Source organism: Lutra lutra, chromosome 4 (assembly GCF_902655055.1).
Source record: "Lutra lutra chromosome 4, mLutLut1.2, whole genome shotgun sequence".
In the NCBI taxonomy this organism is placed as follows: Eukaryota; Metazoa; Chordata; class Mammalia; order Carnivora; family Mustelidae; genus Lutra; species Lutra lutra.
In genome coordinates this window covers 184,087,234-184,109,774 of record NC_062281.1, presented here as the reverse complement: position 1 = coordinate 184,109,774, position 22,541 = coordinate 184,087,234, and the positions used below count along the sequence as shown (strand labels likewise).

Below are 22,541 nucleotides of genomic sequence, written 5' to 3'. Positions count from 1 at the left end.
TCGCCTCATCTATCACGGCAAACCAGCAGCTGCCTAGCACAAAGAAGCCAAGCGCAATGCTTCAGAAGGCCACTGGGGGGAGCCCGGGGAGGCTCTGAACTCTGCTGTAGGTGCGGCAGCCAGCATCTGGCCAGCAGTGCCATTACCACCTAAGTGGCCGCTGCAAAGAGAAGATGATGACATCAGAATGAACAGAAGACTCTCCCCTCTAATTTCAGCAAGACTGGACCCAAATCTCTAGCGGTGACTTAAGCATCTTCTACTCTACAACCTCTGGCTCCACCAAAGGGTGCCTGAGCATTAAGAGAAGGCACAGACACCCCCAGGCCGACTAGGATCCCATGGCTCTCAGCACACCGCCAGGCTCTGTGCTCACAAAGGAGACACAGGGTGTTGGGCTGCTGGGGGACGACCTGAAACTCACAGGCTACACTAGGGGCAGATCTGAGAGGCTACTCTCTCAGAACAGGTTGTGCCGGGAGAGGGGGAAATGGCGAGGACAGGGGCTGACCCCTGCCAGCGCTGGTACCTCTCCAGGACAGTTCCACTGGTGGTGGCAGGGGCTGCGGAGTCACTGTCTCCAGTGCCATTGCTCTGGTTCAAGTTGGAAGGGCAGATGTTGCTGACAGAGGCAGAAGGGAACTCCTCCGGGGGCTCGTCAGGCCAGCCAAACTGCTCCTTGGTCTTGCCATAAATTTTCACAGCATCGATCATGGTGACGCCAGCCGGATCCACCGAGGCCCCAACTGCAACAAGTGAGAGGGGCTCCAGGAAGCGCGTCCTCTACAGGGCGAAAGTGAGCGCCTCCAAAGCTGAGACCAGACTAAGAGGGCAAAGTAGCAAATCCCACCAATTTTCATCAGGGAGGAACCTTGTCTCCTGAGACTCAAACAGCACTTGAACCCTGAGGAGACACTGACTATACGTGAAACAGCCCCACTGACCAAAGGCCTAGGAAGTCCAGCTCTCAGAAGAGCCCCATATGCCTGGGCGGCTCAGTGGGTTAAGCCTCTGCCTTCAGCTCAGGTCATGGTCTCAGGGTCCTGGGACCAAGCCCTGCATTGGGCTCTCTGCTCGGCAGGGAGCCTGCTTCCCCCTCTCTCTTTGCCTACTTGTGATCTCTTTCTCCCCCACCCCGGTCAAATAAATAAATAAATAATCTTTAAAAAAAAAAAAAAAAAAAAAAAAAGAGCCCCTTGGGCGCCTGGGTGGCTCAGTGGGTTAGGCCGCTGCCTTCAGCTCGGGTCATGATCTCAGGGTCCTGGGATCGAGTCCCACATCCGGCTCTCTGCTCAGCAGGAAGCCTGCTTCCCTTCCTCTCTCTCTGCCTGCCTCTCTGCCTACTTGTGATCTCTCTCTGTCAAATAAATAAATAAAATCTTTAAAAAAAAAAAAAAAGAGCCCCTTAGCATCACAGCAGGACTCTTCCAGTGCTATCGAGGCACTGCACCCCCCAGCTTCCACTCCCCAGAGAGCTCTAAGCACTCCCTTGGTTCAAAACACAAATCATCATTCGTCCTAACAGCAGCTACTTCTAGGAGCAAGAGCATCAGAGAGGCAGTCAGTAAATGGCAGAGGAAGACGCCAGACTATTGACAGGCTCAGGGAGTTGTTCTCTGAGGGTTTAAAGTATTCGACAGCTCACCAAGCCCAGGCGCTGCTACACATCCCTCTCGAGGAGGCACGTGACCAAGGCCCTCACCTGTGTTTTAAGAACACCTGCTGCTTTCATGCACTGACCTTGCCTCCTCTCTGCCCACCCACATAGGCAGCCGGGCCGGCAAAGCTGAGCCAGGCCCACCAAAGCAGACGCAGAGGCAGGGTTTGCGCTGTCTTCACCCCTCCCGTTCTTCAGCACGCCCCTCCCCTGGCCATCTCCAGGGAAGTTCAGAGGTTGAGGACGGCAAAGACCACTGAGCAGCAGAGAGCAGAGGACTCCCAAAATACCAGATAGCCACGGAGAAATGAGAAGGGGAGGCCATGCCAGGGGGTGGCGACTCACTGAAGAGGTTCAGTTTTTTATCGGCCTGCAGGGCTTCCTCTCTGGTGAAGGGGAAGTCAAACCAGCGGGAGCGACTCAAGTTGAGCTGCATGGTCCTGCCGAAAATCTCAATGTATGATGGAGCCCGTTCAATGGCCTGGGTCCCGATCTGGATCCGCATGCCTGTCATCACCATAGTGCTGTTGTTGTTGCTGATCTCGATGGTGAAGCCGCCGGGCTAGAGGGAGACAGGCACAAGTCAGACAACAAGTTCTTTAGGGTAAACCTATAACCCTTTGTCTGCTGGTGCCGAAGTGTGTACCCCAGGCAAGTCCATTATCCTCCTAACTTCTTGGTAAGGATTTCCTTACTTCCAAGGATGGGGGGTGGGGGGGGAGACAGAGAGGGGGGACAGTCTCCAGTTTCAAGCTACTTTCTCCCCATCACTAACCACTTCCTGCTGCTAACACTGGCACAGGAGCCCTTCCGTGCAGAAGCGGAGAACAGCCATTTATTCCAGGGACCACTTAGCAAGAACGCAAGGGTTAGTGACTGTAAGTATCTATTTCACACCTGCGTTCTAAAAGGACAGGTGTTTTCCAGCCACACCGTCCAGAAGTCCTTCTACCCAGGCACAGCCCCCACACAGCGCAGTCCTCACCTTGGTGTTGGCCACGTACATGCCGGTGGAGTTCAGCCGGTGCTTTATCTGCTGCGCGTTGTACACCTGCAGGAGGTCATTCCCGCCAAACTCCACATCCGTCAGCTGCTGGTTGTGCTCAAAGAAGTCGATGGGGAATGTCACCTGGCTAGATGTGCGGGTTGCTATAGGGAACAGGACCAGCAGACACAGAGCATCAGTAAGTGTGGCACTCCCACCTCTGCACCCACCCCTCTGGGAAAGCCCTTCCCAGATTGATGCCACACTCCTAACCTCTACCAGGTTAGGACACTCTAACCTCTTCCAGACAACTGGGATGTGAACGTTTGCATCAGTGTGATGCCTGCAAGTGGCCCGAAGTCCAACAGTCATCATCCCTAACCACACCCCGACCCAACAGGACAAAGAACTCAGGTGTGGTATTGAGTACAGTTAGTAACAACAGACTCCCTCATGGCTGGTTGATTGAAAGTAAACAACTCAGGGGCGCCTGGGTGGCACCCACAGTTAAGTGTCTCCCTTCAGCTCAGGTCATGATCCTGGGGTCCTGGAATCGAGCCCCAGGTCAGGCTCCTTGTTTAGCGGGGAGTCTGCTCTTCCCTCTCTTACTCATGCTCTCTCCCTCTAATAAATAATTAAACATCTTTTAAATAAATAAATAAATAAAGTGAACAATAGAAACTATTCCTTTACAGGAGAATGAGCTGCATTGTCATCTCAAACATGGACTCTGAAACAAATTTCAGGGGCGCCTGCGTGGCTCAGTTGGTTAAGCAACTGCCTTCAGCCGAGGTCATGATCCTAGGGTCCTAGAATCGAATCCTACATCAGGCTCTCTGCTCAATGGGGAGTCTGCTTCTCCCTCTGCAGCTTCCCCTACTTGTGCTCTCTCTCTCTCCGACAAACAAATAAATAAAGTATAAAACAAACCAGTCACGGGACAACCCCTGCAAAGGTCTCTGCTTAGCCGCTATCACTCATTCCTGAATTCAGGTCTCCACACCCTGAAGCGACCTCTATCAGTCAGGAGCAAGACTCCCAGCTCGGAGATCTATGACAGGTTCTTCACTACTCAGTGGGAAATGGACGAGTGGAAGCAATCTATCCTCCGCTGGTTCCATATCAGACTTCACATCAGGCAAGCTGCGTTCCCCCAAACCCAGAGAAAAAATCTCTCCCACAAGATCCATGGGATCATTCTTTCCTGGGCACGAGGGAACTGCAGATCACAAGTGGAGAGCAAATGAGCACTTGTCATTTGTACAATGAGTCTCTAAAAGCCACAAGAACACTGCTGGCCTCAGGAAACATGACACTGCTTTGGGGAAATCAGCTAGCACGTATCTCTACCTTTACGAAACAGGCAAGTGGGAGAGTCACCACTTCTTTTTTTTTTTTTTAAAGATTTATTTATTTACTTGACAGACCGAGATCACAAGTAGGCAGAGAGGCAGGCAGAGAGAGGGGAAGCAGGCTCCCCACTGAGCAGAAAGCCCGATGCAGATCTCGATCCCAGGACCCTGAAATCATGACCTGAGCCGAAGGCAGAGGCTTTAACCCACTGAGCCACCCAGGCGCCCTGAGTCACTTCTTCACACTTACCAACCATCTGTTCCATGTCTCAACTAGAAGACTGCCATCCCCATCCCCCCACCAGTCTACTGAGGAGGGTACTTACTGATGGTAGCTGTCTTGCGCTTCCGAACAGGCTTCATTATGCTGATGACACTGCTAGGCTGCAGGGACGGCTGGAGCCAGTAGGAGGTGTTCTCCACATTGGCCATGTAAATGCGCAGGCTGCCGTCCTCACACAGGAGGATCATCGTGGTCCGCTGCTGCTCGTTGCAGGCCGTGTGCCGAATGGCAACCATGTCTTGGATCTGGCAGAGGGGACAAAGGAGGGTGTTAGTTCCCATAACTAGAGATCAGAACCTATAGAAAGAGGCAGAGAAGCAACTAGTTCCACAGTCATTTAGGGGGTGCAGAAGAGTGACAGGGAGAAAACAGGCGAAAGTTCTTTCATAAGCCTCTTTAACGAAAAGGTCAGGGAAGGGACAAAATACACAAATACAGAAATACAGAATTAGACCAGGTTCACAGCCAAGTGGTGGGATCTCTGGCACTGACCTTTGCTTTCGCAGGCAGAGTCTTAATCTCTTGGATAAGAAAAGTGTCTGGTTTCACCATCACTACCAGTGGCACACCTGTAGTTTGCTGGACACAACACACCAGGCCAGGGTGGTTCATCACCTCGGACCACTGGCAAAGGGCAGGAGACGTCTTACTGCCACCATTGGAACTGCAGACAAGAAAACTGGCCACAGTCAGGGTGTCAATCACCACCTAGTCATCCTCTTCTCGACTTTAAGGCCATAGCTACCAAACACCTGACTCCTAGAGCAACGTATGTGCCCAGGGACTTGAATTACCCGCGAGTCTCAGCTTTATTCTGAGCCATGCATATACTCACACCCCGCCCCTCCCCTCCCCGTGCCCACGGCAGGAGTCCTGGTTTAGAAATCTCCCCTGCTGGCTCCCACTGTTTGAGGGAAGAGGTGGCCCAATGTGCCTAGAGGTCATCCACTGCATGGAGCTGGCTGAGGCTCATGACCCCTGGTCCCATCAAGCATCTGCAAGCGCACCAAGCTCTGTGCGAACGGCACCCCATTGGATTTCATCTCCAACCAGGTAACCTTTCACAAGACAGAGGCCAAAGAAACGATGCCTACAGCACTTTTAAGGCTCTTCAGTGGCAGACAGGAGAGACAGGAAGAAAGCCTAAACTGCTTCTCCCTAGCTCCCTAAAACAACACTCAGCACCTCAAATGCACCTCTACTATCTGGACACCGATGCAAGCCTCTGCCTGCCCCCCTCACCCCCCCGACCACGCCCTCACTGCTGACACCATGCTCTGTGTTCTGATCAACTACCCCAGCAGGGAAACTTAAAGGGCATTTTGGCTACATAAGTGTCTAGGAGCCACTACCATTCCCCTCTCCAAACTCAGTTATCACCCTCAAGTCAGGTGTGCTGCCTTGACTAGAGCTGCTTCTCCTGAGTGACAGCAGTCCCCAGACTACCTCTTACAGCTTGGGGTCTACACGGTGGAGGACAAAACCACGCAGACAGCCAACCTGCCAACACTGGGTGCCTCTTGCCTTCAAAAGGGAGAGGACTGCTGGGGCAAAGCTTCGCCAGATTCCTAACAGACACCAGTGCTGGGCCAGAGGAGCCTCCCGCTGAACCCGGGCACCATGGGAGCTGAGCGTGAAGCACGCCTTCCCACCTTTTGATGTTGATGGAGAAAAGCTGCAACACTTCCAGAGTTGTCCTGCTAACGGTGGCTGCAAACGATTTGCCTTGACAGTAGCTGAAGAACAACATCTGCAGCACATGGGAGTAGTAGACGGACACACCGCCGCCGGCCACCTGGCTGTTACTGTCCTGTCGGGGCAAAGACACAACACTTGCGTTAACCTCACATGCCGCCTCCGGGACAGGCACGCAGTTTTGCAGCTTATTAGTTTTAAATCATGACCGTGGGCTCTCATCATCTAAGCCATGTGGGTAAATCTTAGAAAAAGCATGAGAGTCAAGAAACTCCACAGTGAATCAGTTTGGTCCTAAAGGACAAGAGTTTCTACTAATAGGGAAAAGTCAGAGACTGAAGAAAAATGAAAAACAGTGGAGGAGCTACAAAGCTAATCCACCAGGAAGAGAAGGAGAAAGCAACACCTGCCCGAACCTTCAGGTCCTCGTGATTGATTTCCAGCACATTAGTGACGTAGAAGGGTCCCTGCTGGGCACTGCTGGCCTCTTCCATGAGCTGGGTGTAGATGTAACCAGCTGAAGACATTATAACAATGATGTTCTTTCCCTCCTCATTGAAGAGGAAGGTAACATCTCTTATCTTTGAGCTTGGCAGAAGAAAGTAGAAGGTCGGGCTCAAGGCATCAACAGACAGGTCGTAAATCTGCAGGACAGAAGGAAGGGAGATCTAGTTCAGTCGCACCCCCAAATCACCCTGTTGAATCCGAAGACCTGCCACTGGTGAGTAGGGATCTCGATTCTCACCCCAACAAGTGTGTGCAAGTATCAGGCACAGAGCGCACAAAGAGGAGTATCTTTTTACTTTCCCTCAAAGAATGATTAGGGGAGAGAAAGGCATCTACATTTTCTGTGACAAGTACAGGAAGACCCATGCGCTTAGTAAAGCAATGTCATACTGCCTACACCCAGAAAGCTCTAGCCCACACCCTGGGAGAAGCTAGCACCTAATAATAATAATAACCAACCACTCTAGATTTAAAAACAAAACAATTCTAGAACCACAACACCCAAGAGCAGTAACTGCACCTTGACAAAGTCCGCAGTGACAATGGCTAACTCGGTCTGTGACCCGGGTAACCACACAGCTTTGATGATGAAGTTGCCTGTCGCCAACTGTGGGTGCAGCACCAAGTGATCCGAAACGGAGCCGGAGCTACTGAAGGTCAACACGTGGCAGTCCTGGACAGGGTTTAAGGAACAGACTAGTTAAAGGATGGCGGGAAGTAAACGAACCCACTTCAGCTCTCCCAAGTCTTCCCTGACATTCCCTGCCTCCGGGTATTATTCACACTGTCCAGTAATGCACTCGGCTTCCAAGAACACACAAAAATCATTTCCAACACAAGAAAGACCTGCAAGAGCTGGGAGAAATCCAGAGTAAGATTCCTTTTATATTCCAAAGGCTTTTAGATTTTAATCTTAACAATGAGTACAAGAAAGCGGCACTGAAAACAGGGGAGAGGACAAGAGGGTCCATGGCGTGAAGGACTCAAATCTGCATCAGGTTATTACCTTCAGCCCACACACGGCCAGGTAGTCCTCCTTGCAGGGGTTCCCAGTGAGGCTCAACACAGTAAACGGGACGGGGGCAGAAGCCAGGCGGGTCAAAGTCAACTTCCTTTTGCTGGAATCTGCTTGCTTCAAGAGTGCAGAGAGCTGCAGAACGGTGATCTGCAAGGGGACAGCTGCCAGTTTATTCCAACCCCCATCCTCTTAGAGAACGCAGAGCCTGACAAATGCTCCTTCCCCGCGACCCTAGTCCACAGTTAAGTCTCTTAGGAAAACCCTCTCTCCAGGTGGAGCGAGATGGAATGACTTTCACTTCCTCCATCAGGTGACCACAAAAGAGAGGAGTAATGAAACCAGCTCTTTATACACAGTTCATGAAAACAATTACCCAGTCCCTATGTACTATCATCCTTCCTAGTTTTCCGTACAACTTTTCGTTGTACAGATTCCTAACAGATACCAGCGCTGGGCCACAGCAGCACTGCTGTATTGTTTTTTTTAAAGTATTTTTGTTTTGTTTTGTTTTTGTTTTGTTTTGTTTTGAAGTATTTTAGAAGGATCTTACAGACTTAACAGATTTCGAGTTTGTTTTTCACATAAGATAAACTTAAACAACTTTAACAGTACTAGAGAAGCCAGAATACAGAAAAATGTTAAGATACCTGCCACCCTTCCAACTTTTACTGACTGGCTCTCTAAAATGACATAAGCTTCCCTGTGTCCGCAGCAGGCTGGGAGGGCAGGAAAGAACTAAATAAGGAACACTGTGTCTTCCCAAGAAGACTCTCATCTCTTGGCTTCTGCCCTCCCCTCCAGCATAACCAAACCATGCCACGCCTGGGAGCCGTGCTGTCGTCGGTAATCACCAGACACAAGCTCTTTCTCAAGGGCCTGAAGGATAGGTTTTGAGTAAGAAAATACTCATCAGAAACGGCAACTGTTCTAGTCACATTGCTTCTAAGTTTAATCAACCAACTCAGAGTTGGAGTAGAAAAGCTCATTGAGCTCTGTCCTGTAAGGCATTCTTGGAACCCAAAACACTTTTTCCCAGGGGGCCAGTCTGAGCACAGTCTTCTATCTGTTTTGTTAGCACTTAAGATAAACATGACCTAAAATGAGTAGGAAAGAACTGGAAACCCACCTTCCCTTTCTCATGGCTAACAGCCAAATGCTGGCGGCGCCCGTGCGGAGAGGAGAGCACACACATGGCCACGCGCCTGAGCACGTGGGCGCTGATAAGCTGTCGAATAGTCTGGCCCTGGTCTCCACTGTAATTCATCCGAACATTCTCAAAGGCGCCTTCCTGGGAGCCCAAGGTGGGAACCTGGCAAAGAAGGAAGCAGAGAATAGGCAGGAATAAACCAAAGAGAGCCAGTGGATTCATCCACTATTTATGGATAAAGACCACTGTGCAGATGCTGCACGATGCAGTCATTCGAAAAGTTAACAGGTTCCAGTCTCTAACCCAGGGACAGTCAGGTAAGCCTCTCAAAGCAATTCTGTCAATCTGATAAAAACAACGTAGTGAATGTTTCACAAAGCTAAATTTAATTAATACAAAGTACTGGCGTCTTAAAATGCTAAAACACCCTTTTTGGAAGTCGAATGATGGAGGTAACAGGAATGTTTTTCATTGACCCGACCTGGCAAAACTGAGTCGACAACTTTATGGATCACCAACACCATCCCAACACTTACTTGCTCCATCTTTAATAGCTTGAGGTCTAAAAGCCACTACTGTAAAACTGGGACTCATTTTCACTACAATACCAGAATATCTATCTGTGTGTGTGTGTACATGTGTGTATTTCTGAGGGAATGTTTTTCCCTTAAAAACAGTCTCCTTGGGGCGCCTGGGTGGCTCAGTGGGTTAAAGCCTCTGCCTTCAGCTCAGGTCATGATCTCAGGGTCCTAGGATAGAGCCCCGCATCAGACGTTCTGCTCAGCAGGGAGCCTGCTTCCCCCCCAACCATACCCCCCGCCTGCCTCTCTGTGTACTTGTGATCTCTGTCAAATAAATAAAATAAAATAAAAATCTTTAAAAAAAAAGTCTCCTTGTGAGATCTAGTCCTATACCTCGTTCATTTGTACACTTCCCTTTCAGAAGCACAAACACTTTACATGGTCTCTACTATTTTACACTGTTGCTAAATAGGATAGGCAGTATACACCAGAACTCCTATTCTTGGTTTTGAGCAATAGGTTTTAAAGTAGATACTGACTTACAACTTCTAAGTCATTTCTTCTTTTTTTTTTTTTAAGATTTTATTTATTTATTTGAGAGAGAGAGAGAGATCACAAGTAGGCAGAGGCAGGCAGGGGAGGGGGGCGGGAAGCAGGCTCCCTGCTGAGCGAGAGCCCGATGTGGGGCTCAATCCCAGGACCCTGAGATCATGACCTGAGCCAAAGGCAGAGGCTTAATCCACTGAGCCACCCAGGTGCCCCTTCTAAGTCATTTCTTTTTTTTTTTTTTTTTTTAAAGATTTATTTTTTATTTATTTGACAGAGAGAGAGATCAGAAGTAGGCAGAGAGGCAGGCAGAGAGAGAGAGAGGCAGAAGCAGGCTCCCTGCTGAGCAGAAAGCCCGATGCGGGGCTCGATCCAGAATCCTGAGATCATGACCTGAGCCGAAAGCAGAGGCTTAACCCACTGAGCCACTCAGGCGCCCCTTCTAAGTCATTTCTTATTAAAAAACTAAAGATAGTTGCCCGAAGGGCTATAAGCAGAAGACAACAAACATGATTTCTGCAAGCCACTGAAACCTTAGGTCTCCTACTTTATATACAGAGAAAAACGTCTCACTAGTATAACTGTCCCCAGATGTTGTTCCTCACATCTTGGGGGTTCGTATATCCTTATGAAATGAAAAGTGGACTTATTCACTGAGTTGGCTCAAATGAGCTCTTGTGTCTTCTGAAGACACACCTCGCGTGTGGCTCTCCAGCTGGCTAGCTAGGGATTGGCCATCCTCAGGATATTCCACAGATGATCCAGCACACCGCGCCATGTCAGCCATCGTGCTGCTCTTGCCGCACTCACCATCAGCTGGTCTGTCATCTCAACCACCTTGTCCACTGTGTGCAGCTCCCGGAGGGCTTGCTGAGCCCGGCTGCTGCTCCCCACAGCTGAAGCCTGCTGAAAGTTGGTCTGAATGGCATCCATGAGGAAATTGAGCATGTCTAACACGAGAGGAGCGAAGGAGAAATTGGCCTGAGAAAAATCCAAATACACAAGTGGAAAAAAAAAAAAAAAAGAAAAGAAAAATAATGGATCATACTCATCATAATACATCTTGCCAATAACAATAACACCCTTCAGAATCTAGAAACCCATCTGGGCACTTCCAATTTAATATTTGAGCCACCTCTTCCTTTCAGTAATACTGGATTCGCGCTACTAACTCTAGAGCAATCTTTCTAAACCAGGCGTCCCATGTTGACACCCTAATGCTAGAACACATTCCTCATACAGAATTAGCTGAATTCTGGGGCGCCTGGGTGGCTCAATGGGTTAAGCTGCTGCCTTCGGCTCAGGTCATGATCTCGGAGTCCTGGGATCGAGCCCCCACTGGGCTCTCTGCTCAGCAGGGAGCCTGCTTCCTCCTCTCTCCCTGCCTGCCTCTCTGCCTGCTTGTGATCGCTCTCTGTCAAATAAATAAATAAAATCTTAAAAAAAAAAAAAAAAGAATCAGCTGAATTCTCTCCTGTGCATCTAGAATTACTCCGGTTACGTGCCATCCTTGAAAAAACTGAAGAAACAATCATGTAAATCACTTTCTGTATTCTGTGCTTTAGATGAGGAACCCTGGCCAAGAAAGGAGATCTAGGGTATTACACAACTAAAACACACCCTCCCACAAACCCTCATAGGGCTCCTCAGTCTCAAATCCCTCCCTATGAGGCAGGAGCTTACAACACGTCCTATCAGATCCATCCCATGAAAATGAGTAATCTCAGAAAGTAGAAAATAACTCTCAGCCCCGCCAGGGGCATTGCAAGGAGAGCCTGCACATGGTCGGGAACCAACCAACCCGGCTCCGCACTCCACCCAGCGTCCCCGGCACCACCAGAACCCCCACCTGGTTCTGCAACTCCTCTCGGCAACCCTCCACTGTGCGGCACAAGCTGCTCTTCTTGGGCTTCTCTTCATCAGCAACCTTCCCATCGCTGATGGTGACTTTGGCCTTGTCCGCTGGAGAAGTGCTGGTGTGGCGCACCAGACTCTCGGAAACCCTGGGTTCACTCTGAAAGGCTGACTCCTTCATGGTGGAGCTCATGCCACTGCTGGGTGTTCGCTTCACCAGCGCCTAGAGACAGAAAATGTCAGAAACCCAAAGCTTGAACCACAAACACAGATTAAACACTGCCTAAGATCTTGGTGGGAAATCCAGACCTGGAGGAGAAATTGGCCAACCATTGAAATGATATCCAAACACCTGAATTCTAAGCTTCATGGTACACACCTAGTAACAAAAATACTTCACCACTCACAGCCACAGTTCTTAATTACAACATCTGAAATTGTGGTAGGTCTTAGAAAAAAACTGCAAGATTTTTTTTTTTTTTAAACTACAAGATTTTTAAAGACCCTGAAAGTTCTAACATTCTAAGCAAAGTGCTTATTAGGCCATGATCAGTGACAGACCCAGAACTTACTCCTAGACCCGGGCCACCATGAAGGTGATATGGCAATTTCCTAGTTTGGCTTCAGCAACCCTGTGTCACTAACAAATCACCCCTCCTAACCCAGCAAATGTTCCAAACTCTCACCAAACAGCTGCCATCTTCCTTGGCTCCACAGTCACAGAAGAAGGAGCCATATTTGGCATAGGAAATCTCATGATCCTTGTGGCACACCTTAGCACAAACTGTGCACACACCTACCCCATCTACCATTTTGCAGGTGTGACAGTGGTACCTACAAAGAATAAGAATGAGCAAATGAGCCCACAAGCAGTGCCAACAGTCCAAGACCCAACAAATACTCAACTGAAAGAAAGAACTTCACTTACCAATGCTGATTCATGAATTCTTTTTGAGTGATCGTGAAAGTGCAGAGTTTATTGCAAAGAGAATCTTCATCCTTTAAAGATAGTAAGTCTTTTTAATCAGAAATAAATCCTTCTACACAACCACCCCCAAAAATACACCCTAGAGGGGCGCCTGGGTGGCTCAGTGGGTTAAGCCGCTGCCTTCGGCTCAGGTCATGATCTCAGGGTCCTGGGATCGAGTCCCGCATCGGGCTCTCTGCTCAGCAGGAAGCCTGCTTCCCTCTCTCTCTCTGCCTGCCTCTCCGTCTACTTGTGATCTCTCTCTGTCAAATAAATAAATAAAAAATCTTAAAAAAAAAAAATTAAAAAAAAAAAAAATACACCCTAGAGAATAAACAGTCGATTCATAAATGACCAATAAAACTTACTCCTGGAAATAATCTGCAGCTATAAACGTGCTACAATTCCAGATGAGAGAGTAAGGTTTCATGCTTAGAAAAAAAAATAAATCCAGGGGCACCAGGGTGGCTCAGTCAGTTGAACATCTGACTCTCGGTTTTGGCTCAGGTCACGATCTCAGGATCGTGGGGCTGAGCCCAGCATCGGGCTCCGTGCTCAGCAGGGAGTCTGCTCGGGATTCTCGCTCTCTTCCTCTACCCCTCCCCCTGCTCACACACGCTCCACCTCCCTCTCCCTAATAAATAAATCTTTTAAAAAAGTAAATAAATGAGATCTTACGCTTTCACTGTAAAGGAACCCAGACCACTGACATGAAGAAATCGTCCTTAAGGCTCCATTTAGGATACAAAAACTGAGTAACTGCAGAGGAAGTGACTCTGGATGGAAGACGCCATGTGCTTATTAAACAGTCCCTTCCCTAAGAGATCAGATCCCTACAGCTTGCTCTGCAGACCTGTAAAATCAGTCTGCCATTAGTCACGCAAACAGGGAGAAAGCACACAGGAGTGGGAGAGTTTTGAAGCTCACAGGAGCTAGAAAAGAGGGCCAAAGGCTTGTTAGCATGAGCTCTGTCACTGCCAGTCAGCCGTTAATAACCCAGCTCGGCCACCTGGATGGTGACGTGGTACTTACTGAATCCTCAGCCTGGGAGTCTTCCTCTTCCACTGCCAACTCCTCCACCCAGTCTGAGTCCACCTCAATGGCCCGCTCCTCTCCATCCACCGAGAGGTGACTTGGGCCTTGACCATTACTCTGGCTCAGGGCATTGGTGACATCAGCCAAGTAAGACATAATGTGGCAGGTGCACTCCAGGACTATCACATGCTGGAAGAGAAGACCACCATCACAAACCAAGAAACTTCAATTCTCCATATTGATTACTGTGTACTATGTTTTCTCAAACTCTTCCCAATAAAGCTCAAGATCAGAGAGACATGGTATAAAAGCAGACCAAAAAACAGGCTTTAATTATCTATTTCCTCAGCTCTGAACACTGTGACCGCATGTAGCCAGTCAACACACTGTATTGAATTAATGTGATCCATTCATTCTTAAGCACGAAGACAACGCTCTACAAAATGTCGTAATAGGAGGTAAAACTGAAATAAGAAAAACAAAGTAAAAAGAAAAAAAGGAAAAACAAAATAAAACTGGAGGCAAAAATCATTCAAAAAAAGACAACCAATAAAGAGAACAGAATGGCAGTTAAAAGAGACAGGAGTAGTGGGTGGGTGGAGAATGGATGAAGGACGTTCAAAAGATAGAATCTTCCAGTTATGAAATAAACAGTCACAGGGATATAATGCACATACAGTGAGGACCATACTTAATAATATACTGTACTGCATATTTGTAAATTAAGAGAGTAGATCTTAGAAGTTCTCATTATAAGAAAGAAACATTTCGAGCTATGTATGGAGAGAGATGTTAACCAGCCTTATTATGATGATCACTTCACAACCTACCCAAACATCGAATCATTATGTTGTACACCTGAAAATAATATAGCATTACATATCAAGGACACCTCAATTTAAAAAAGACTAGATTAAAAGGATGAATGGGCTCTCATTAGCTATTTACTTACGAATAACATTTTCTTAACCATTAGTGAAAAACATTTACATTACTAGGTTTTAAATTCATGTAGTAAGGGAGGAACAGCTTCAGAAATCAAGCAAAAAGTTTTCCAACAAACCACAGCCAGTAGCTCACGTTTGCCTAAAATTCCAGCAGCCTGGCATTAAGGCCTCAGATTTCTAAGTCCCCTCCCTCTGCAAGCTGACAATTCAGAGCTAAGAGGAGAAAGACTAGCAAGGAAGGAAGGAGACGTGAATGGTACAGTGCTGGGCCTCAGAGGCCACTTAGCTGCTTTTATGTCAGGTTCAGGGTGGGGCAAGGTGGGAGAAAAGAATGCCTGCATGTAGGATTCCTGCCAGTTTAAAACCTTCGCAGCAGTGACCTGAGCTTTCAGGTAAATTAAACGATTCTAGTAAGTGGACTAGAGCTGAGAATGCAGTCTGTGACCTACTCAGAGCACACAGTTCTAATGCAGGAGGAGGGGACAATTTTCTACAGCATACCAATGTCTAAAAAATAGCAAGAATTCACTAGGTTTTAAGAAGGATTCAGCTGGATGTTTTGTTTACCCTGTTATTTCCCCCCATCACTCGTCATGACCCAGCAGAGGCCCGAGGAGGGCAGACAGTTCACGGTACACACACTCCCGAGGCTTTGAAATTGTAGGCAGGCTGGCCAGGGCCAGAAGCCAGTCAAAAGAAGAGCCTTCTACATGACCACAAAGAAAAATCATCACTCCCTAACTGCTGTCACGCTGCACTTCGCTTACCTTTCCATGCATTACATTGGCATTCAGTTTTTCCACCACATTCTTCTGTGACAGGTATTTCTTACTGTCCCAAAGGAAAAAAAAGGAGGGGCAGGGGAGGCACAAACATCACCCAAGGAACTGAACAAAAGGAAGCAGTTTCATGAATCCTGCATCAATTTGTGACACTGGGACGCAAAGACATTCTTAGAAAACACCGAGGTGTGGGGTGCTCTGATCTTAGGTGTGGTGGGGACACTCTGGTCTTATCACTGACACTTGATACAATTTTCCTTAGACTTCTCCTAGGAATAATGAAGAGGAATCCCTACTAAGAATGTAGACTGAGTCTCAAATGAACACTTACAAACTTACAAACTTAAAAACTACTCCCTCAATCCCCAATGAAAAGGTAGAGACGGGACACTTGGGTGGCTCAGTGAGTTAAGCCTCTGCCTTCGGCTCGGGTCATGATCCCAGGGACCTGGGATCGAGCCCCGCATCAGCAGGGAGCCTGCTTCTCCCCCTCCACCCCTCTGCCTGCTTCTGTGCCTACTTGTGATCTCTGTCAAACAAATAAATAAAATCTTTAAAAAAAAAAAAGTAGATACTTAAGTTCTTTTATACTCACCCCAACCTACAAATAACTTGCAATTCATTATCCCCCTTTTTTCTAAGAGCAATGCTGCACCTATAGATAGGCCCCTCCAATTTCATCATCTTACCATCTACTCAGCCAGTCCACAGCAGCATTGTGAAGCTGAAGATGGCCAGCACCTTGACCTGCACTAGCCAGGGTGGCCATCACAACCATGAGTTCGGGGAAACCAGTCCCGTCACCATTGGCCAACATCTCCGTCGCCATGGGGATCAGGGTGCCTAGAAGCACAGCACACACACCTTCCCCAACTTGGCTGGTAGACAGGAAACCGCAAATTAGTAAGTAAACAACAGGAATCTGACTGTACTTCTAAATTTATAAAAGTAAGAGATGTTGAAAATTAGACATTCAACACATGACGCTCCCCGTCCCCTTCCTCCCCACTCCATATATATGCACCCAGTTTTGGACTTCAGCCATGAGAGCACAAAACAGTCACCCATCTGACAACTGACAGGCCCAGTCACTGCAGAAGTTTTTCCACAGGAGAAATTAAGGAGCTCTACTAGATTCCTTCGTCTACTGCAGGGAGCTCCCAAATTGCTCAAAACACTAAGGACCAATGCCTGAAGGGAAGAATGCAGCCAATGCTCCCAACATTCACCTGGCCCCTTAGGGACAGGACCCAAATGCATCTGTTCTACCTGTTTTCCCGAACAATGTACGCGGTCAACAGCTGCAACAGCTGTCGGTTCTCCTGAATCACATCCAGCTGGTCAGAGTCTTTCGGGGGTGACGCAGTCATGCGGGTGAGCCAGGCCTGGAGGCGCCCTGGCTCCACACAAGCCAGCTGTGCCAGAGAGCCACAGAGATGCAGAAGGCTCGGGTTAGGGCTCTTCTCAGCTAGGGACAGACCGAGAGGCTATGGTCAGTGAAGGAGGGTGAGGGACGGGGGGAAGGTGCTGACTGGGAGCCAGGAAAGGGGGAAGGAAAGGCTTTGAGCAAGTTTTCAACTTCCTTCCCAACGTCCTTGCAGGGATTCTCTGCACTTGTTACTCGGTAGTTACACTTGGGCAGAAGATATGCACAGTATTAGCTGGACATCAAAGTTCCCATAAGAAGATTACTAAAAGCTGTCACTCACTCAGCTGGAAGAGTTTGGTGAAGAATTTCAAAACTCGGTTACAGAATTTAGCAGAGAGGTTCTCATTGGCTGTCGCCATCATGATCTGCACGAGTTCTCCACTGGGAGGCAGAAGGGGGGGACAAGGGAGAATCACATTAAGCCTCATATAAAAAGGCATCCGCTTCTATTTCTTCACGATGTCATCTCCCCTAGGGGAACTGGTCACTGGTCAGTCAACGACCCTAGTTTTTCATGAAGTCGACCCCTCATCATGACGTCACCCCTTCAACCTGAAGAATGAGCAATTAATCTAAGTCCTCCCCACAGTACAAATACCTAAAGCAGGCTTCAAGTGTTCCCTGAGGGAAAAAATACCTAAGACATTCGAAAAATGTTCACCGAGTAAAACAAAATACAGCTCACCTCTCAGAGAAAAATTCCTCCATAGCTTTACGAGCCTGGCTGCTTTCCAGTTGCTTTTCCAAATACTGGAGACATTCCTCCAAGATGGATTCATCCAGTCCACTGAGGATTAAAAAGAAAAATTAACTACCAGAAATAAGGTCTGTTTCAATGTCTTCCTAATACTGATTTTTAAAAATCCAAACTTTATGACTGAACTTCAAGAGCAATAGTCACTTTTTTTTAAAAAGCTTAGCATAAGGGATGCCTGGGTGGCTCAGTCAGTTAAACGTCTGCCTTCGGCTCAGGTCATGATCCCAGGGTCCTGGGATCAACCCCTACACCGGGTTCCCTGCTCAGCGGGGAGCCTCCTTCTCCCTCACCCTCTACATGCTGCCCCCCTGCTTGTGTTCTCCCTCTCTCTCTGTCAAATAAGTAAATAAAATCTTTTTTAAAAAATTTCAAAGCTTAGCATTAAGCCTGGCTACACAGGAGCTCAGTATATCTAACACATTAAACTATAACGAAACAAAAAAGTTCCTAAAATCTTAGTTAAAGAAGGTAGTCAACAGCTTAGAGTTCAAAGAATCATTGCTGCTGTTTCAAAGTATAGAAAAAAAAAGAAAGAAAGAAAAAGAAGTCGAGAGAGAGAAAGAGGAAGGAAGGGAGGCAAGTACATTAGTACAGTTCTCAGTGGGACGAAGCTACAACTTCCTCCACTGCTCTTGGGGACCCACCCACATCACCATGGCCTAAACCACCAAAGTCAAGCGGTGGTGAGAGACCACCTGCCTAATTCCCTACCACCCATCTCAGAGGTACAGTTCCAAAAGTATTAGAAATTCTATGAAGCAAAAAAAAAAAAAAAAGAAAGAAATTTTATGAGGCTCCTCTGTACAGTTCATTACATCAAGTACGGCGCTTGACAAGCATCTGTTCAATTACTTAAAGTTTCCAAATCTGAACCTTAAGCCTTCTGCTTTCTCAACATTGATTCCTAACAATTAATCATAAAAGCGGATTCCAAATAACCTTTCGTGCGTGTTCACAAGAACATAAAATGTTCTTTCTGTTCATAAAATGAACTTTCTGTTAAAAAGCACAATAAGCCATTAATTAAAGGCACAGAGAAGCCAGCGCTGGTACATTCCACTGCGAGCAGCAGGAGGTCATGGGAGCCTGACTGTCCCCATCAGGCTCACCTATTGGGATCTGCATGATTGGCCAGAATGTTATAACAGCCAGTGATCAGCTTCTCATACACTCGAGCCAAGAACTCCTCAGACTCCGCGGGGCCCAGGATGCGCTCCAGGGAGTTGCTACTGATCTCAGCGACACTCTCAGTGCTTGACTCCAAAAGAAGGGGAAGAAGGGTCCGAATTACCTGTGGCGGGTTCATCTCATCGGACCAACTTCAGCAAAGAAAACAGAACCATGTTAGTGAATATACTCTCCCCACAAAGGTGCAAAGGCAAGGACAGGGCAACTCAATCATTTACTGAGACAGGAGGACTTTTATTCCCGTCTTTTTCCCCCTGATAGTTATTTTTTACATAGGTACAATCATACAACTTCATAATTTCATTTTTCGTTATTATATCAGAAACAAAACCATTTCCACACATAAACCACATTTATTAAAATGTTAAACAATGTAAGATGCATTTTCCAATATTCAGAAAAGAAAATCAACCCATCCCAGACAACTTTCACAGGACTGCCAGGAACCTGGATCATGGTTAAGGCAGTATGATCGAGGCTTTCACCCAGGCCCTACGTATAGGCAGCCAAAGCACTACCTCCACTGGCCTGCCCCAGACCCCATAGGAGGAGAGGCTCACTCCCACGAGGATTCTGGAGATGCAGGATTTGAAATACATCACTGCCACCTGCACCTCAAAATTACGGTATGATTAAAAGCCTGCATGGTCTTTCCTGCAAGAGGGAAGGAGGTATTCTGCCACATCACATTCTAGGTCAGTGCTCACACTCCACTCTGAAACCAGACTCTCTTTGCTACAGAAGCATGCAAGGAAAGCATGATTACTGATGACAAACTCCATCTTCATTTAGCTATGAAGGAACACAGGAACAGAGAGCACACAGGGCTCCGTAGTAGCTACTCACACAATAAGATCTCCGGTCAGCCTGACCAGTGAGAGGAGAGTGTGCTTTAGGGAAGCAGCCAGGGGCAGACTTTGGCCACAAAGAGTCCCCAAGTGAGCAGCCTGCACAGCACTGATGTAACTCTCTGAAGGGATGGTGTCATTAGCAAAGGCATTGCGCTGAAAGGAAGCAAAACAGACATGAAAGGACTGATCATCTATCTACCCAGGATGAAATTCTCACGAACGGGGAAAAGAACCAACTGGCATAAACTAAGACCCCATTGAGGTTTCTGGACAATGGCTCTACTCAGTATACACTATTACTCATCCTGAGAAGGAAAGCAGGGTGAAGCAAAGGAAGCAGTTAACTAATTTTAATTAGTATAAAGGTAACGCAAAATTTAAAAAGTTAAGGGGTGCCTGGGTCGCTCAGTCGGTTGAGTGTCCAACAGCTCAGGTTATGATCTCAGGGTCATGAGATCCAGCCCCATGTCGGGCTCTGCACTGGGCATGGAACCTGCTTAATATTCTCTCTCTCGGGGGGCACCTGGGTGGCTCAGTGGGTTAAAGCCTCTGCCTTCGGCTCAGGTCATGGTCCCAGGGTCCTGGGATCGAGCCCCACATCGGGCTCCCTGCTCAGCAGGGAGCCTGCTTCCTCCTCTCTCTCTGCCTGCCTCTCTGCCTACTTGTGATCTCTGTCTGTCAAATAAATAAATAAAATCTTTAAAAAAAAAAAAAAGGTTCTCTCTCAGGCGCGTTGGGGCTGTCAGCTGAGCATCAACTCTTGGTTTCAGCTCAGCTCATTAGATCTTATTAGGGTCATGGAATGGAGCCCGCATCAGGCTCCGAACTCAGCAGGGGAGTCTGCTTAAGCTTCTTTCTCTCTCCCTTTGCCCCTCCCCTCCCTCCACCTCTTTTAAAGATTTTTTATTTATTTATTTGACAGAGAGAGATCACAAGCAGGCAGAGAGGCAGGCAGAGAGAGAGGAGGAAGCAGGCTCTCCGCCGAGCAGAGAGCCCGATGCGGGGCTCAATCCCAGGACCCTGAGATCATGACCTGAGCCGAAGGCAGCGGCTTAACCCGCTGAGCCACCCAGGCGCCCCCCTCCACCTCTTTTAAAAAAAAAAAAAGCTAATAAGTGAAAATGTTAGTACAAAGTTAAGATACCCAATACCAGTTTTCAAATAATTACAATATATTCTACTTAACACTAAAACTACTATGTCTAATAGTTAAGAAGGAGGTATATTTTGCAAAGCATCAGAGTCTCCGTTAAAATATCTTCATTATCCTTCTGCTATAGCTCCGGGTGATGTAAATAGAGCTCATGATTATAAAGCAAGGATAACAAGATTATAACACTTGACTCTCCCGAAGAACTATAGCAAGGGGATAATCTACTAATAGAGGTAACTTGGGCAGAGCAGACACAAAGGTCAAGTAAACTGATAGGAGACTCCAGTCTTCTAACAGCATCCAAAACCTGAAAGCTACCCTAGAAAACTCTGACAAAAGGAGAAGGTTCCTGACATTTTTCCTAAAAAGAAAATGAAAACAGCTCACATTTACTGAGAATTCAGGAGCCAAAGACTGTACCAGGTACCTTAGATTTAATACAATTGATCTTCACATCCCAGTATTAAGAAGGAAATGGAGACCCCGAGTAATAAAACAGCTGTCTTACAACACAGTAACACAGATTTCTTAACAAAACAACCACTTAAGTACCATTTGGTAAATCAAGCCTTTGATTACCGGTTCAGCCATAGCAAATACATTGCAGCATACCAAGGCCTCTTGGCAGGTAATTTGAGCCTAAGGAATAAGAACAGAGTACAGAACGGCTAGCGCTCCGCATCGCTACTGTGACAGCAGACACTCACCCAGGATCCAATGTTGGGAAACTCGTTGGTGTTGATGTTGTTCCAGGATTCACACACAGCCTGCACCCAGGATGGTAAATTCTGAACCAATGTAGGACCTGGAGGCAACAAGAAGGATGACGACCCATCACAAGGGAGAAGAATGACACATACTATTTTAAAGCCAAGCCCAAACGCAGAAAGAGACACCACTGCCCAAGCTGTCAGCAGAATTACTAAAATCACTTAGATGGATCTTTCAATAGCAGTACTACATCCAAGAGCTAGCTAATTGCTTAATAGCTAACAATGTCAATTATAAGGTTTTCATTTCCTATCATGTTCACTTTCTAATCTTGCAAGTAAAGGCAACAACTGAAAACAGAATGCAGAGTGGGAACGTGTGACTACAAGTCAGGCTAAGACCGCTACTCGGCACCTCCCACACCCTCCACTGACAGGTAGCACTCTGATCTCCTCTCAAGACAAATCTGAGGGCAAGGATTCTTTTTTTTTTTTTTTTTATGGTTTATTTATACATTTTAGAGAAAGGTGGGGGCAAAGGAGAGGGAGAGAATCTCAAGCAGACTCCCCGCTGAGCACGGAGCCTGACACTGGCCTGATCCCACAACCCAGAGCCAAAACCAAGAGTCAGACACTAAACTAAACTAACTTTGTCACCAGGTACCCCTGAGGGCAAGGATTCTTAATGCACATCAAGAACAGCATTCTAGGGGCGCCTGGGTGGCTCAGTCGTTAAGCATCTGCCTTCAGCTCAGGTCATGATCCCCGGGTCCTGGGATTGAGCCCCATGTCAGGCTCCCTGTTCAGTGGGGAGCCTGCTTCACCCTCTCCCTCTGCTGCTCTCTCTGCTTGTGCCCTCTGCCAAATAAATAAATAAAATCTAAAACAAAAACAGAAACAAAAAACGCCAGCATTCCATGAAGTAGGAGAATTTAATTTCCAAAAGTGTGACTACCTGAACGCTGGAAGGGTATGTTAACGCTTGCAATTCAGGAAAATACAGACAGTTATAAATCGAGACTGTAATGACTGCTCTTAACTCCAGTCCTCCTCAGGTCCTTTTGCTTCCCCATCCTCCATTTCTACCAGATCATTCCTAACACAGGGAAGAGGTTTGCCCAGCACAAAGCAGCAGCTCGCCAATCTTCCTGATCTCC

General features: G+C 47.4%; 1 protein-coding gene across 1 annotated transcript in view; it reads right to left on the bottom strand.

The window, feature by feature from the left end:
• The window catches only part of UBR4 (ubiquitin protein ligase E3 component n-recognin 4), a 136,198-nt gene that overhangs the window by 73,861 nt on the left and 39,796 nt on the right, over positions 1–22,541 (bottom strand). The window contains 23 exon segments of the mRNA XM_047728541.1: positions 530–746; positions 2,003–2,219; positions 2,643–2,806; positions 4,321–4,522; positions 4,770–4,941; positions 5,930–6,087; positions 6,389–6,616; positions 7,000–7,152; positions 7,486–7,644; positions 8,624–8,806; positions 10,522–10,692; positions 11,561–11,788; positions 12,252–12,399; positions 12,494–12,564; positions 13,565–13,756; positions 15,282–15,345; positions 15,986–16,174; positions 16,566–16,764; positions 17,006–17,106; positions 17,411–17,512; positions 18,592–18,801; positions 19,517–19,674; positions 21,382–21,479. Of these exon segments, the coding sequence (XP_047584497.1) occupies positions 530–746; positions 2,003–2,219; positions 2,643–2,806; positions 4,321–4,522; positions 4,770–4,941; positions 5,930–6,087; positions 6,389–6,616; positions 7,000–7,152; positions 7,486–7,644; positions 8,624–8,806; positions 10,522–10,692; positions 11,561–11,788; positions 12,252–12,399; positions 12,494–12,564; positions 13,565–13,756; positions 15,282–15,345; positions 15,986–16,174; positions 16,566–16,764; positions 17,006–17,106; positions 17,411–17,512; positions 18,592–18,801; positions 19,517–19,674; positions 21,382–21,479 (3,784 nt within the window).